General features: G+C 43.1%; 1 protein-coding gene across 1 annotated transcript in view; it reads right to left on the bottom strand.

Moving 5' to 3' along the window:
* Positions 1-17,587, bottom strand: part of Mthfd1l (methylenetetrahydrofolate dehydrogenase (NADP+ dependent) 1 like) — a 192,095-nt gene that overhangs the window by 7,016 nt on the left and 167,492 nt on the right. The window contains exon 26 of the mRNA XM_015497975.2: positions 215-334. Within this exon, the coding sequence (XP_015353461.2) occupies positions 245-334 (90 nt within the window). The 3' untranslated portion in view covers positions 215-244. The remainder of the gene's footprint in view (positions 1-214; positions 335-17,587) is intronic.

The following is a 17,587-nucleotide window of genomic DNA, read 5'->3' as shown; positions in this document are numbered from 1 at the left end:
CAGGGTCTCACCAAGTTGCTTAACACCTTGCTGTTGCTGAGGCTGGCTTTGAACTTGTGATCCTCCTGCCTCAGCCTCCTGAGCTGCTGGGATGACGGGTGTGCACCACAGTGTCCAGCAACTAATCACTTTTATAACCAGTATCAGAAAAACAAAAAAGCATTTTAACTGAATCAACACAAAAGGAAGAAAAAGTAAAAATACAACAGCTTACCTGGAGTGGTCCTGGGAGGGTCTCCTGCAGTTAGAACAAACCTTTCACTTGCTCTGTTTCTGTGTCCAGGTCTATGTCATAAAAGCAGGGCCGAGTGGGAAGCCCTGGCATCGTGCTCATCTGGAGGGAAAACACATGCCACAGAGTGATCACACTGGACACCAATTAGCCACAGCGCTGGGTCCAGCCTCGTGTGATATTAGGCTATGTATACACACCTTTCTTTAGGTTGGCTAGCTGTTGTTTCTTTTTCTTTTTCTTTCTTTCTTTCTTTTTTTTTTTTTTTAAATATTTCTTAGTTGTTGATGGACCTTAATTCTATTTATTTATATGTGGTGCTGAGAATTGAACCCAGTGCCTCACACATGCCAGGCAAGCGCTCTTCCACCGAGCTACAACCCTGAGTTGTAGAGTTTTCAATCTCTAGAAAAGCTGAGTGTTGATTCCTGAAATTTAGCCCGTGTGCCCTCCCCATAGTCCACAGCACACCAAACCTTTTCTTCCCAGGCAAATCTTTGTGCTGAACCCCAACTCTGGGTGCATGGATGGTGAGTGTGGCTAAAGTGAGTGGCGGCTTCTCCTCACCGGGAGGTACGTGTGCAGTGCAGTGCAGTGTGAATCTGTTCTGGAGGCCCCAGTCACCTGCCCACCTCGGCTAGTCTCAGGTGTACTTTGAGCCAGGCCCTTGGGCTCAGTGTTTTGTCTGCTTTATGTTCTCAACAACCCACGGGGGAAGTACTTTCATTATTTCTATGTTACAAAGGAAGAAACTGAGGTTCAGAGAGGTGCCCAAGGGCACATGGTAGTAAATGCCATACAGGGACTCTGACTCTGTCTGCGATGTCACTCCAACTCATGTCCCCACTACCACTTCTGTAACACACAGGGTTTTGCATGGATGACTTCATCCAGCTCCCTGCACCCTTGGACATAGGTACTGACTTTCACCTCACTTTACAGATGAATCCAGGGATGTTTAGGTAGAAAGGCAGATACTTAAGAGTACAGTCAGTGCTGGGAGCAGTGGAGCATGCCTCGGAGACTTGGGAGGCTGAGGCAGGAGGATCGCAAGTTCAAGGCCAGCCTTAGCAACTTAGCAAGTCCCTGTCTCAAAATTAAAAATTACAAGAGCTGGGGACATAATTCAGGGGTATAGAATCTCTGGGTTCGATTCCCAGCACCAAAAAAGGAAAATGAAACAAACCAAACCAAACCAAAAAAGGGTAGTTAGTGGCAGTGCAGAATGAAGCCCAGTTCTTCTCGTCTTTGCTGGGCCAAGTCTGAATGAGCATTTTAAAAGGCGCTCTTTGTCCCCAGCTTCAGAAACCACAGGTGTGCCAGGAAACGAACTGGTTCCCAGGGATTCTCACACAAGTAACCCTGCTCCAGGATCTGGACTGTGAGGCTCCCGGATAACCCGCTCCTCCATTTCAGTCTTTCCTGCCGTGCCCTAACAGTGATGCTCACGGGCACGGGGCATCTGATGGGTACCGGGGCAGTACCTGGGCCTCTGCCTAGCCCAGCTCTCCCAAGGCTAAGTGCTGCACCCCGCAGGGTCCAGCTGTCCCGGCCCAGAGCGCCCCTCAGGAGGTGCAGCCAGGAAGTGGTTGGTGCTCACGGGCACACGGGCTGGATGGCCTCTTCCCACCCGCCCACTGTTCTCAGCAGAGGCCTGACCTCCACCAGGCCTGCAAGACACAGCTCCTCCATGCTCTGCTTCCTTTCCAGGGGATCGAATTTCACGCTTCACCACCTCTCCTGCCCCATGTATAGGATCTCCTCTCACTCAAAAGGCCGTCTGTGGCCAGCAGCAGCCCGGACGTCTGTTAGGAATTCAGAGCCCCCAGACCTGTTGGAGAAGAGCCTGCCATGACAGCAGTGCCCAGGGGACTTGGAGGCACACTGCAGCTTGAGGACTCCCAGGGCGCCCACTGCCACTGGTCACCTCACTGCCCCTCTCCTTCAGCCCCAGGGAAAGGCAAGGGCCAAAGAACCTCTTTAGATCCACCCCCTGCAGCGCCACCCCCGTCCCACCTGGCAGCTGGTGGAGAGCAAATCTGGGCACCTACAGGCCTCATTAACTGTTCCTCTCTGCCCTGTTAGGCCTGGGAGTGGGAGTGGGGAGCGGGGCAGGGCAAGGGGCAGGCGCAGCACACTGTGGTGGCTGGCGGTGGCTGCTGTCTTGCTAACGGAACAGGCCTGCACTTCAGGGCTGTATGGCTAAGAGGGCTTCTGAGGCTGCATGGAGGAAAGCTCCCGGAACACATTGGTGGCATCCTGGGCTCCAAATCGCCAACTACAAGGAAACATTTTTTTGGGGTGGGTGGTACTGGGGATTGAATCCAGGGGTGCTTAACCACTGAGCTGCATCCCCAGCCCTTTAATAGTTTTTTAATTTAGAGATGGGAGCTTATAAAGTTGCTTAGGGGCTTGCTAAGTTGCTGAGGCTGGCCTTGAACTTGCACTCCTCCTGCCTCAGTGTCCCAAGTTGCTGGGATTACAGGTGTGCCCCATCGTGCCCAGCTACAGAAGATATTTTAAGATACTTCTATAATTTGTATGGGGCTATGGAGAAGGAAACAGCATTTAATAATTTGAGAGAAATAAAGGAATGATCGTATTCAGCTATATTTTGCCCCATCCCTTAATTCTCTGGGCCCAAAGCATCCTTTACTAGTAAGGAACTCATGTCAACACTGTGGCAGGTGCTGCTCCGGAGTCTGCAACACTATCCACTTTAAAACAGAATTCAGTAACAGGCAGGTCAAGTTTAAATCCACTGAGGTGACAAAACCTAAGTAGAACTCTGAAGGAAGTATATGTGGGGCAACAAAGGTACCAACCGGAGAGTCTACTGTGGATAACCCACCGTCCCCCCTGCTTGTGTACCCACTCTCTCTACAGAAGAGAACAGTCAGCTCTCCAGCAGGAACTTTGAGCTGATGAGAGGCCAAGACTGACGAAGGCAGGGTATGCATGATCCGTGTCTGCCTAGAGGAGGATCCACTGGTCGCCATGAACCAGAATGTGGGTCTTCTGGTCTGATTCTGTGACCAAGTTGGGAGTTCAAGTCAGCTAAAATACTTTGTGTCAGTAAGTGTGACATGTCTTTCCTTCATTTTGATTTATTCTTTCAAATGGGAGAGAAATGAATTTAATCAAAAGATTCCCATGTGCCTTCCCAATGATGCAATAAGCACTTCCAAGAATCTGGACTACTTATTTGGAATAAGCAAGAGCAGACGAGAAACCACACAGCACTCTAGAGCCCAGAGGCTCCCTGGCCTGTGGGTACACAGTTGCCTCTAGTCTCCTCCTACGGTAAAAACTTTCCTGCTGAGCAAACACGACTCGGGGTGATGTGAGCAGAATTTACACCTTCACTTGATATTCTCTCCCCATGAAAAACTTACCAAAGAATCACAGCTCTTAGACGAGACTCAGTTCAGCACTACAGGAAAAAAAGAGCCCAGAGAGCCCTTGGGAGTTGACCCCTGGCCACATGCCCCGGGTCACTGGGCTCCGTGTTTACTTTTTCTCTGTGCCCTCTAAGGAGGCCTCCTGCTTAAAATAACTAAGGAGCTACTAAATTGTACTTACTTGTCATGGAGCATTAGTGGATTCTTTTACAAAGGCCAAGAAACATGGGCTTTTGCCCTTCATGACCCTAACTTTGACTATAATAAATCTCCCAAATCTTTAACTTACGGTTAACATTATTTTGGGGAAACAGTAAGTTCTACCAATAGCCTTTATGAATATACATTAAACACCAGTAAAGAGAAAATGGGCGGCTAGGATTGTGGCTCAGTGGTAGAGCGCTTGCCTAGCACATGCGAGGCCCTGGGTTTGATCCTCAGCACTACATAAAAATAAATAAATAAAATAAAGGTATTGTGTCCAACTACAACTAAAAAACAAATATTTAATAAAAAAAGAGAAAATGGACATATATTTAAAAACTAGTCATTTAAGAAGTACAAAAATATTCTTGGCATGAACAGAAAAATTATTATTAAGAATTATTTTGGGCTGGGGATGTGGCTCAAGTGGTCACACGCTCACCTGGCACCTACAGGGTGCTGGGTTTGATCCTCAGCACCACATAAAAATAAAATAAAGATGTTGTGCCCACCAAAAACTGAAAAATAAATATTAAAAATTCTCTTTCTTCTCTCTCTTTAAAAAAAAAAAAGAATTATTTCAGGTGGACAGGATAGCACATACCTGCAATCCCAGTGACTCAGGAGGCTGGCAGGATCAGAAGTTTGAGGTCAGTGAGGCCAGCCTCTGAAACTTAGCGAGATCCTATCTCAAAATTAAGAAAAATAGATAAATAAATAAAAAGAGCGGGGATATAGCTTAGTGGCAAAGCACCCTGGGATTCAATCCCTAAGTACAAAGAAAAATAAAAGTTGTTTCAAAAAGCAATAGAATTTTAATTTCTACTTAACCAAAATATCATTGCAATTAGTTTTGTTGTGCTTGTGAGATAATCTATATTCTGATTTCTCCTTAAATCTACTACTTTTTCCTTCTGAATAAGCCATTTAGATTTATTTTGATTCAGAAGAGCAATAGCATTTTTTGTGTACGTATCTGTATTTTTTTTTTGGTGCCAGAGATTGAACTCAAGGGCATTCAACCCCTGAGCTCCAGCCCCAGGCCTATTTTGTATTTTATTAAGAGACAGGGTCTCACTGAGTTGCTTAGCACCTTGCTTTTACTGGGGCTGGGCTTAGAACTCGGGATCCTCCCACCTCAGCCTCTTAGCCACTGAGACAACAGGTGTGCGCCACCACGCCCGGCTCTGTTTTGTTCTTACAGTGGAAGGAAATCCTTCTACGTTTTTCTTTTCTTGGGAAGAAGATGGCTGATATGTATGACAACTTGTTTAAAATACTTAACCAGAAACAAAACAAAACAAAACACTCCTATACTGGTTAACAATTGTTCAAGTAAATTAAATGGAGACCAGGCTAGAAGAATCCCTGAGCAGATAAAACCAGGGAGGCCTCACAGGGACCTACACCTTGCTTGACTTGCAAACACAAGGGAAACTTGACATGAACTCTTTGTTGTAAACAAGATTTTTCTCTTTGATAAAAGATCTAAAAATTTAACATCTTTTTAAAGCACAGTTATTTTCTGAACTGTTTCATAGAGTGTCTGGCAATATTAGGCCCTAATAGATATTTTTTATTATATTGTTATTTTTTTTGGGGGGGGGATTGAACCTAGGTGCTTAACCACTGAGCCACATCCCCAGCCCTTTTATATTATATTTAGAGACAGGGTCTTGCTAAGTTGCTTAGGGCCTTGATAAGTTGCTGAGGCTGGCTTTGAACTGGCCACTGGGATTAAAGGCATGTGCCACCACACCCAGCTAATAAATAATTTTTTAAAAATGGGGAGTAAATCCAGAGGATGATTAGAGAATAGGACATAAACAAATGATAAGAGAGTTTCTTGGAGATTAGACTCTCTGTTTCTTCCTTTTTCCTTCTTTGGATGTTGAGGGACAGAACTGTTTATATCACATGGTCATCTAGATAATTATATGAGTAACTCTAAGATGATCCTTGAGGAAAAATGGCCCAGTGAAATGTCAAGAGACTGAGGGGAGAAAGAGGGATATTAAAAGTCAATATAGTGAAAATAGATAGAGCTGCTATAATAGAAATGTCTATTGCTTGACTTAGTAGAGATGGAATGTTCTGGATTTTCTTTCCCCCTGAGCAGTTAGGTAATATCTACCCACACAGTTTGTGGCTGCATTCTAAAGGTGACCTATATTTAGTAGTCAGGGTCCTGTGCGGACTTAAGCTCACTCATCTTTCATGGTGGCTGATCAACCCTACAATGTGGACTCTCTTGAGTGCCCGGGACTCCTTGAAAGGATGCAGACTATTTAATTCAGCTCAGAAACCTTGGCTATGAGCTCACTGAGAGAACACCAAGTTGGCCAGGACCTGGTCTGTTATGGTTTGGATGTGGTGTCCCCCAAAAGCTCATGTGTGAGACAATGCAACAGAGTTTAGAGGAGAAAAGATTGGGTTGTGCTAGCCTTAACCCAATCAGTGAATTAGAATTAGTGGGAGGGTGTGGGTGGAGGAGGTGAGAATTGGCAGGCATGGCTTTGGGGTATATATTTGTATCTGGCAAGTGGAGTCTCTCTCTACTCTCTGATCATCATGTGAGCTGCTTCCCTCCACCACACTCTTCTGCCTTACCTTGAGCCCCCGGGGATGGAGCCAGCTGTCTATGGACTCAGACCTCTGAAACCCTGAGCCCCCAAATAAACTTTTCCTCCTCTATCATTGTTCTGGTGGGGTCCTTTAGACACAGCAGCGAAACAGCTGACTAAAACAAGGTCCCTGCATTATATTATATTTAGAGACAGGTCAACCAAACCACATAAAGTAGGCCATGTTTTTTTAATTCTTTAGCTTTTTATATCAAAGGAATAAAGTGAATCAATTCCCAGCTTATAACTTTCCGAAGTGGAGTTCTGCTCTCAGACGGTGCCATCAAGGGCACTGCTCGGCTCACATTGTTCCAATTTATTTCAATGGCCTTGAATGAAAGACTGTACAAACACAGTGATTTCTCTCTTCTTTTGAAAGGGAACTAGAAATTTCTTTTAGGGGTAGGAACCCTGTCCTTAATGAACTTTTCTTTTAGTTTTTTAAAAAAATTGCTTTGAAAATTATTTTCAGCATGGAAGGATACATCGTCCTTTCCTACCACCTGACGAGGTCAGCATGACCGATATTACTATGCTCCCCTTTTTTGCAGATTAGAAAAGTTGGAAAAGTTAAGTAATTTGCCCCAAATCACCCAGCTCGTTGGTGGAGATGGAATTCAAATGCTGACAATGTGACTCTGGAGCTGGAGTCCTACCCCACTAAGCCCCACTTGTCCCCACACTTCATGGGATATGGTGTCACCTCTCTAGTCACAGGAGGCCCGCTTCAACTGCAGAGGCTGTGAAGATGGATGTGCCCAGGTCAGAAATGCACAAGGAAATGGTATGAGTTCTCCAGGGTTCTCTGCATCCCTCCAAGCTACCAGGGAATGCGTGAAAATACATCTGTACTTAGCCTTGACTCCTTCTCCACTTTAACATCTGTTGAAGAATGAGCTATAGAGCTTACATTTTGGATACTATCTTTCCAAATTAAATCTTAAAAACAGAGTCACAGCAGCAGTGAATCAATAATGCCTTAGGGCCATAAAAAAACAAAGGCTTTCAAAATGATAGAAATATATTAACTAGCCAGAGTTTTTCCTTACAAAGAACAGGCTTGTTACCCTTGTAAGATCAGATATGGATTATGTACACCTGTCTGAAAACTGTACCATCAGCATTATTCCCTGAAGTAACTAAAGAACCATCTGCATAATTCAGTTACAAATTTCAGGGAAGAAGTGAGGATGGAGCTCAGTGGCAGAGCTCTTACCTAGCATGCATGAGGCCCTGGTTTGATCCTTAGCACCAAAAACAAAAACAAAACCAAAATAAAATAAAAGCTACTTTCTTTGTAGTCCCTACTTAAGGCGATCAACTCTGGAACTAAACTAAAGAATCAAGACCCAGAGTATTCAAGAAAATGGGGGCATCACTGATCAAGGACAAATTCTGCTTAAGAGAGAAGCCTGTAGACGTGTGACCAGGTATGATTCTACACTGAACGGCAGGGTTTAGGGAATGAAAACAAGTCTACCATGGGCAGGTCCTACATCTCTTCGGCATCTTTACTCATGAGCTATTTGGCCTGCAGGTGCACATGGCCATGAGAGTCCCATCAACTCTGGCTATTGAAGATTTTATTGTTTGGAAGCCTACTATTATTGATATAAGGAGAGTAACTAAGATCAGAGTAGGGACGAAGAGCAGGAGAAGAAGATTAACATTTAACAGGGATGAGAGGTGGGAGGGAAAGGGAGAGAGAAGGCCAGGGGAGGACAAAGGGGGCTTCAAGAGAAGACCATCCTGTTGACACCTTGATCTTGGAGTTGGCTGTGCATGCCCCCAGAATGTGGTGCAGCCTTCCCTAATAACAGAGCAGTGTGAGTGCGGCCTTCCCTCTACACACTGATGAGAATGTCAATAAGACATGTTTTCATCCTCCTATAACATTTCCCAAGTCCTGCACCAAAAGAAGTCTAACTATGCTATTTGCAAACAGGACACTTTCTCATTTAAACTGGCTTCACGCACCAGCAACACTGCTGGGGCACCCTCTCCCAACAAATGCTGGAGGTGGAAGGAAGAGAAAACCACAGACCGAGCATCTTNGAGGAGAGAAAGAGAAGAGAGAAGAGAGGAAGAAAAAAGGGAGGGGGATAGTAGAGGATAGGAAAGGCAGCAGAACACAACAGACACTAGTATGGCAATATGTAAATCAATGGATGTGTAACTGATGTGATTCTGCAATCTGTGTATGGGGGGAAGGTGAGAGTTCATAACCCACTTGAATCAAAGTGTGGAATATGGTATGTCAAGAAATTTGTAATGTTTTGAACAACCAACAATAAAAAATTAAAAAAAAAAAGAATAAAGTAGAGAAATCATGATGCATTATAATATATATATATATATATATATATTGAAATAAATGCAACCATTAAAATGCAAAAAAAAAAAAAAAGAAATTAAATCCTGGCTTCTGAGAAGGCCCTCCCTTGAAAATTAGCTGATGGTCTGGGCCTGGGTTTTATCCGTAGGTCCTACTGGTAGTAAAATCATTATTCAGTGTCCCTTTTAAGGAGAGGAGATGGAAGAGGAGCAGTAAGGGTGGGTGACAGGCTTTGCTCTGAGGGCACTGCTGCCCTCCTGTGCCAAGTAGTTTAGCTTTGTTTTGTCATTTTGTCCGTGGTGCTGGGCCTCTGCACACTACTAGTGCTCTGCTAGTATCCATGCCCCCAGAATCACTTAGCATTTCTCTTTTGTTTTTCTCGCTGTCCCTCACCCCTCCGGAGCCCTGCAAAACTTTCCTCAGAGATAAAAGGCTGCTGCGCAGGGAAACAGAAGGGGATGGAGTGAAATTGTATCCATTACTAAAGCCCCCCTTCTGCTTCTCGTGGGGCAGTGGCAGAGGGGATCGTGAGGGGCAGGAGAGGAAGGAAGCAGCAGGTGTGGCCTCAGCTCCTGTCCACCAACCTGACACCTGGCTGCCAAAACCTGCTGAGTTCAGGACTCAGGACCAGCCTGTGGCCTCATGGACCTGCTGGACACACTACGGGCCTACAGCGCTCTGCATCCTTCAACCAGGTGACCAGACTGGATCCCAGGCAAATGCCCAGGACATCAGGGTGGGCCTAGAAGTGAGTTAGTGCATATATAAACTAAATTGTGTCCCTTTGAAAGTCACAGGTTGCAGGTTAGTCTCCTAAATGTGACTGTATATGGAGACAGGCTTTCCAAGGGGTGACTAAGTCAATGAGGTCACAGGTGAGGTCCCGATCCCATAGGACTAGCATCCTAAGAAGAGGAAGAGACACCAGGGATGTTTCACAGAGAGAAGGCCAGGGGAGGACAAAGGGGGCTTCAAGAGAAGACCATCCTGTTGACACCTTGATCTTGGAGTTGGCTGTGCATGCCCCCAGAATGTGGTGCAGCCTTCCCTAATAACAGAGCAGTGTGAGTGCGGCCTTCCCTCTACACACTGATGAGAATGTCAATAAGACATGTTTTCATCCTCCTATAACATTTCCCAAGTCCTGCACCAAAAGAAGTCTAACTATGCTATTTGCAAACAGGACACTTTCTCATTTAAACTGGCTTCACGCACCAGCAACACTGCTGGGGCACCCTCTCCCAACAAATGCTGGAGGTGGAAGGAAGAGAAAACCACAGACCGAGCATCTTTTAATCACTCCTGAATGACCTCTTGCAACCACAAATACAATGCACTAACAATTGGGAGAGGGCCTGGGGATGTAGCTCAGTGGTAGAGTCCGGGCTCAGCAGTCATGAGGACCTAGGCTCAATTCTTAGCATCAATTAAAAGAAGTGTGGGGCTGGGGCTGGGGCTCAGTGGTAGAGTGCTTGCCTAGCATGTGTGAGGCACTAGGTTCAAGTCTCACTACCACATACAAAAAATAAATAAAATAAATAAAAAAAATGTCCATCGACAAAAAAATATTTTAAAAAAGAGATGTGTGTGGAGCAAGGTAATGAATTCTTTTTTAAAAAGAACTTGATTTTGGCCAAATTAAATCATGTACATGGCTTAAAAGGTCATACCGCTCCCGAAGCCTTATTATAAAAAAAAAAGACAGTACCCCCCACCGCCACCCCACCCCAAGAGCTTAGTGACTACCAAGGAGGACAATTCTCGGTTTCCTTTTTCACTCACTGCCTTGTCTTGATCTTGCAGTTTTGGACGGTACCCCCTGGCTTTCTGAGAGAGGCCAGGAGTTAGCTCTCTGTACCCCTACCACCCAGACTCACCCCGCTTTCCATCTCTAACTGCAGAGCTATGGTGACTTCCAGCTAGATCACAGGATTTATGAGGACAATGTGACATCCACAGTGAGACCATCTTGCATGCTATGACGTTCAGTAACTGTTCAGTACCTCTCTCCTCCCCACCCGGACACCATACACTCCCTCACATTCCTCGTTTACAGTCTCCTCCACTAGAAGAGAAGCTCATGAAGGTGAGGGTCGTTGTCCCTTTTAAAGTATATATGGAGTGACTGGAGGTCAAGACACTTGCGGAAAGGGAAGGGATTTCGCAGTAGCTCAGAGTAGGGACCATGGGAGGCAGACATTGTGACCTTGTCTGCTTAGCTTTCTTCATAACTATCATCCCCTGCCATCCTACTGACAGAATGGTGACTCCCAATCAACCCGTCTCCTTGAGTGAAGTCAAGACGGGTGGCATACTTCTAACCAAGAAAATGTGGCACTAGAGACCTAGAGTTATGTTCCATTACCTGGTAAAAGTGATGGGACATCGCCCTGTCTTAGCAGATTCAAGAGAGAAACTTTCCATTTTGCTGGCTTTTAAGAAACAAGCCGGTGTGTTGTGAAAGGGCCTAAGGGGGTCACATGGCAAAAACACCCACATGTGGCCTCTAGGACCTGGGATGAGATGACAACCAGCAGGAAGCTGGGTCCTCCGTCCTACAACCCCAGAGAACTGCATTCTGTGACTAGCTCTGTGAGCTTCAAAGAGGACCTCAGGCCTCAGGAGACCACAGCCCCCAGGGACACCACTGCTTCCTGACCCACAGAGATCAGAGGTCGGGAGGTGGTGACCGGCCTTGCCTGAGCGGCGAAGTCTGTGGTGATTTGTTGCACAGCAGAGAAGAGAAAATAAACATAGGCATCTCACTCTTTCAGGGTCTGTGTGCTCACTGGGGTGGGAGCACCTCCGGCAGGCAGCTTAGTGAAGGGCATGGGGGTCAGTTCTGGAACTCCAAACTTGACTCTGTTCTTTGCACCTTGATGATGGTTTGGCTCGGGGGAATGGCTTTCTCCGAATTCTGAAGAGCTGCAATCCAGCCTCCCGTGCTGCTGCTGACAGGGCCGGTGACATTCAGATTCTGGATAATCTGCACACCCATGTTTTGGGCTTCCCTCTGAAAGCTCTACTCTCCCCTTTGGGTTCCGGGATTCCTTTTCACTTTATGATGAGGTGCACTGGAGCGAGTCTACAAACCCATTCACTGTCCCCTGTGGGTACAGTCTTTCTGTTCTGGGGAAAAAAAATGGAGTGGGGTAGGAGATTTTTTTTCCCCCCATAATTTCTCCTCCTTTGGAGTCTTCCTGTTGTTTGCTGGAATTGTAATTATCTGGATGTTAGGCCTTTTGGATGGATCCTCTAACTTCTGGAATTTTTTCCTTCCGTGTTTCCACTTTGTTGCCAGTTTATTTTTGAAACAAACACCATTATTGAGCAGCTTTATTGAGGCAAACTTGGCACATGACAAACGGCAGATGTCCAAGTGTAAAGCTTATTGTGTGCCATTATAAAAACGCTGCTCTGTGGGCTGGGGCTGGGGCTCAGTGGTAGAGCACTGGCCTCACACGTGTGAGGCACTGGGTTCGATCCTCAGCACCACACAGAAATAAATAAATAAAGATATTAAAAAGAAAGCTGCTCTGAACATCCATGCTCAGATCTTTATATGGACACACACCTCATTATCTTGAGTAGATACGAGGAATGGCATGGCTTGGCCATATGGCAGGTATAAAGAAACCACAGCTGTTTTCCAAAGGGGTTGTCCTATTACCTGTTCTTACCAGCAGAGAACCAGAGTTCCATTGTTCCCCATCCTCACCAACACTTGGTACGATGAGTCTTTTTAATTTCAGACATTCTAGTAGGGACATCATGGTGCTCACTGAGGTTTTAATCATCCCATACTTTCTTGAATTAAGAGTGTTTAAGTCTTTTGCTCATTTCTTAAGAGCTATTTTCTGAGTTTTAAGAGTCTACTTTATATTATAAATGCTCGTCCTTATCAGATAGACAAATATTTTCTCTCACTCTGAAGCTTCTTTAGTTTCCAAATATTTGGAGTTTTTCCAGGTTCTTTCAGTGTTGATTTCTGATTCAATTCCATTGTGGCTACAGAACATATTTTGAGTGATTTGAATCCTTTAAAATTTATTGAGACTTATTTTGTGGTCCAGAATATGGTCTATCTTGGCAAATGTTCTATGTACATTTGCAAAGAATGTGTACTCTGCTGTTGTTGGGTGGAGCACTCTGCTCATGCCAATGAGGTCATTGGAGTATTGTTCAAGGATTCCAGATCCTCATTGATTTCAGTCTGTTTGTTCTGAGAGGGGTTTTAAAATCTCTGATTATATTTGTGGATTTGCCTGCTTTCCCCCTTTGCTTCATGTTTATTGAGGCTCTATTATTTTACCTACTGACACAGGATTATGATGTTGGTTGATGAAATGGCAACCCGCTTTATTCTTACTTCTACTCTTTATTCTAGTTCTAGTTTAACACTAATGCATTCCTCCAGCTGTCTTTTGGATAGTATTAGCATTTCCACCCCTTTAACTTCAACCTATAGCAGTCCCCCCTCATCTGCAGTCTCTCCTTCCATGGTTTCAGTTACCCACAGTAAACGGTGGTCTAAAAATATAGTACAGTCCTGTGAGAGAGAGAGAGAAAGGGGCCCCGTGCATATCATTGTATTACAGCGTATTGCTATAACTATTCTATTTTATTATTGGTTATTGTCATTAATCTCTTACTATGCCTTATTTGGAAACATTAGCATAGTTATAAAGGTATAGGAAAAGGGCTGGGGATGTAGCTCCATGGTAGAGTGCTTGCTTAATGTGTGTGAAGACTTAGGTTCAATCCCTAGCACTACAAATAAATAGGTAAATAAATAAACAAAACCAATAAATGTATGGGAAAAAAACATAGTATATATAGGATTCAGTACTATCTGAATCCTGTATATATTTCAGGCATCCACTGTGGGGGACATGGATCAAACCCCTGCTTTTATGGGGGACTACTGTATTTATGTCTTTATGTGGGTTTCTTTGAGGCAGCATGTTTGAGTCTTGTATATTTTAACCAACCTGACAATCTCTGCATTTTAATGGAGGTATGAAGACCATTTATATTTAATGTGATTACTGATATAGTTGGGTTTAAATCTACTATTTTGCTATTATTTTTCTCATTGTCCTACTGTTCTTTGTTCCTTTCTCTCCTTTTCAGCCTTCTTTGGAGAGTTTTTCTTTTTTCTTTTTTGCAGTACTGGGGTTTGGACATATGGAATACTATAACAACAAGCTCCACCGTAAAGCTATATCCCCCATCTTTTTCATTTTTTATTTTGAGATAGAGTCTTGCTAAGTTGCTAAATTGGCTAATCTGGCCTTGAACCTTCAATCCTCCTGCCTCAACCTCCCAAGTAGTTAGGATTACAGGGTGCACCACCATGCCCAACTGGACTGAGTATTCTTGCTGATTTCATTTGATATCCTTTGTTGGCTTATTAACTATAACTCCTTGTCATATTATTTTGATGATTTCGTTAGTATTTAACTTTCCAGTTCACCTTTGAGCGATAGCCTACTACCTCACATATAGTATAAGGGTCTTACAAAAGTGGACTTCCATTTTTCTCTTCAGCTTTGTGCTATTGTTGTCATATCTACATTTCTATTATTTTTGGTTCCTGTAGTAATTATTTTCTTTGTACTGAGGATTGAACCCAGGAGCACTTAACCACTGAGCCACACCCCCCAACCCTTTTTATTTTTTATTTGAGACAGGGTCCCACTAAGTTCCTGAGGGCCTTGCTAAGTTGCTGAGGCTGGCCTTAGAACTTGAGATCCTTCTGCCTCAGCCTTTTGAGTGGCTGGGATCACAAGTGGGCACCACTGCACTGACTTAATTTATCTTTAAAGAGACTTAAATAATAAGAACAAGTCTTTATATGCACCCAGATAATACTATTTCTAGTGTTCTTCATTCCTGTGAATGAGGGAGATTCAGGTTTCCCACTGATATCCTTTTCTCTCTAACTAAAGGATTTTCATGAACTTGTTTTTTGTAGTTCAAATTGGCTAGTATGCCCCCTTTTCAGTTTTTACTTATTTAAGAATGTTTTTACTTTACTTTTGCTTTTAAAAGATATTTTAAGTGTGCAAAGACTTCTAGGTTGAGAATTTTCTTTCACTACTTTAAAAATGTTGACTGTTTTCTAGCCAGTGTTATTTCCAACAACAAACCAGTTGCTAATTTGTTTCTCTGAACATAATGTGTCTTTTATTCTCTATTTGTAAGATTCTCTCCTAATCATTGCCTTGCTTTAACTAATTTATTTACTTACTTTGTGTTAATGGGGATTGGTTCTAGGGCCTTGGGCATACCAACCACGTGCTCTACCAATGAGTTCCACAACCAGCTCTTACCACTGGCTTCAAACAATTTGGATTAAGATGTGCATTGATATAATTTCCTTCATGTTTTTGTACTTCGGATTTGTTGATCTCAAATCTATAGGTTTATAGCTTCCAAGTATTTTTGAATTCCTATCTTCCTCTCTAGGTATTTTTGTCCCAAAGTTCACTGATACTGTTTTCATTCATTTAAGCCTTTTTCTGTTTCATTTTGGCAGTTACTTGTTATGTCTTCCAGTTAATTAATCTTTTCCTTGGCAATGTGAAATCTCCATTAATTATTTTTCCATTTTAGTTATTGTAGTTTTCATTGCTAGAAGTCTGATTTTTTAAAAAATTGTCTTTATCTCTACTTAACATTTTAAATCTCTCTTCTACTTTTTGGACATATGGAATACTATAACAACAACTACTTTTAATGTCTCTGTCTATTAATTTTGTCATCTGTATAATTAATGGGTGGGTTTTGATTCATTTTCCTCATTATGGGTGGTATTTTCCTACTTCATGTCTGATAATTTTGGACTGGATGTTAGGCATTTTATCTTGTTGGGTATGGATTATTTTTGTATCTCTTTAAGTATTCTTATATTTTGTTCTGGGACTCAGTTTAGTTATATGGAAACAATTCGATCTTTTTAAGATTTTGTTATTAAGCTGTCTTGGGTGGAATGAGAGCTGTGTTTAGTCTAGGATTAATTTTTTCCCCGTTACTGAGGCCAGATTCTCTTTAGTACTCTAATGAGTGCCCCTGGAAAATGAGGCTCTTCACTTTTGGTGCTAGACCCAGGCACCTCTTCTTGGCTCTGTGTGGTATTCACATACTGTTCCCTCTACTTCTTTTGGAGGATCCCTTCCCTGGCTTCAGGTAGTTTCTTCCTACCTGCGTGATCAGCACTCACTTGAATATCCAAGGAAGACCCTCTGGAGATCTGCACGGTTCTCTCTTCTCTGAATCTCTAGCTGCCTCAGTTTCCCTGGATGGACCTCCGGCTCCATATCTTCAACTCAGGGCTTAAGAATCCTCATTAGTAGTACCAAGAGAAAGGAAGAGGGGGAGGTTCCCTCCTCCTCCTCTCTGGGTTCCCTCTCCCTACACAGCAGTCTAGAGCCTCTTTCAGGGCAGGACGGCAGAGCTCATCCTGTTTGTTTCCTATGTCTCAGGGGTCACTCTCCTTTTCTGCCTAATGCTGGTGTCCGGAGTGAATTTTTAATACATTTCAGCCCATTTTTAAGTTGTTTCAAAGTAAATCTAGTTCCTGTTACTCCACCTTTCTTAGAATGCAATGTATTTTAAAGACTGTCATTTCTCATTGGATGAGGTAATACTATCTCATAAGTATGAGTAAATTTTATAGGCTGATGGGGGGGCGCTTTAAGGTTATTATTATTCCACTTATTACTTAACTAAAAGGCAATTTTTTGGGGGAGCATTGTATAATTACAGAATTTGATTTTAAGATCAGTAGCCCAACAATAAAATTATATAAAGTCCAATTCAAAATAAATACATTGAATAAATACAATGAGCTTAAAACTAAATCATTTTCTTAAGTCCAGGGCCAAAACCTCATTCATTTACTGACATATAAAATAAATGCAGAAAAACAACCTTTTTGTATAAAAATGCAATCTTTAAAAGGGGACATAAGAAATTGTGTATTTATGATGTCAATTGGTATATACAACTTTTTATTGTTTGTATTGCAGTCCTGTGGATTGAACCCAGAGCTTTGGGCATGCTGGGCAAGTGCTCTACCACTGAGCTACATCCCAGGTCCTATACAACTTTTCTTTTTTTGTGGTCCTGGGGATTGAACCTAGGAGTGCTCTACCACTGAGCTACTTCCCAGCCTTTTTTTTTTTTTTAAGTTTGAGTCTTACTAAGTGGCTGAGGCTGGCCTTGAACTTGCCATCCTCCTGCCTTGGTCTCCTGAATCTGCTGGGACCACCATACCCATTCCTATACAACTTTTACAAAGAAAATTATTTATAGAAATGAATAGGAAACAAAGCCACACATATATTCTCTTTAGGTTTATAAACTGAATCCTCCTCCTCCCCCTCCTTTCTCTTAGTACTACTAATGAGGACTCTTAAGATACTGCTCAGTCACCTGCTTTTCTTAAACAAAGCTAATCAGATTTCCCTGATGCTCTGTTTTTTTTGGTGGGTTGGCTCCTTCATGACTTTGCTACAGACAAAAGCAGCGAGAACCATTGGAAGTTTAACATGCCTCTTTCTGCTGCCCTCTCAGTGACCTTGATGAATGAGAGCTTCCCAACCTGGCGCATTCCCAAATAAATATGTGGTTCGGGGATCTGACAAGCATCTGAATAATTCTCTAGAATGTTGAATAGAGCGATACGATCAGCCCATTAGCTATTTTCCCACAGAAATCAAGCCAACAAAGCCTGAGTTTTTATATATATATATATATATATATATATATATATATATATATATAT

This window comes from Marmota marmota, unplaced genomic scaffold, assembly GCF_001458135.2.
Source record: "Marmota marmota marmota unplaced genomic scaffold, marMar, whole genome shotgun sequence".
Lineage (NCBI taxonomy): Eukaryota > Metazoa > Chordata > Mammalia > Rodentia > Sciuridae > Marmota > Marmota marmota.
The sequence above is the reverse complement of the archived record's forward strand: the minus strand, read 5'-3'. Positions and strand labels throughout refer to the sequence as shown.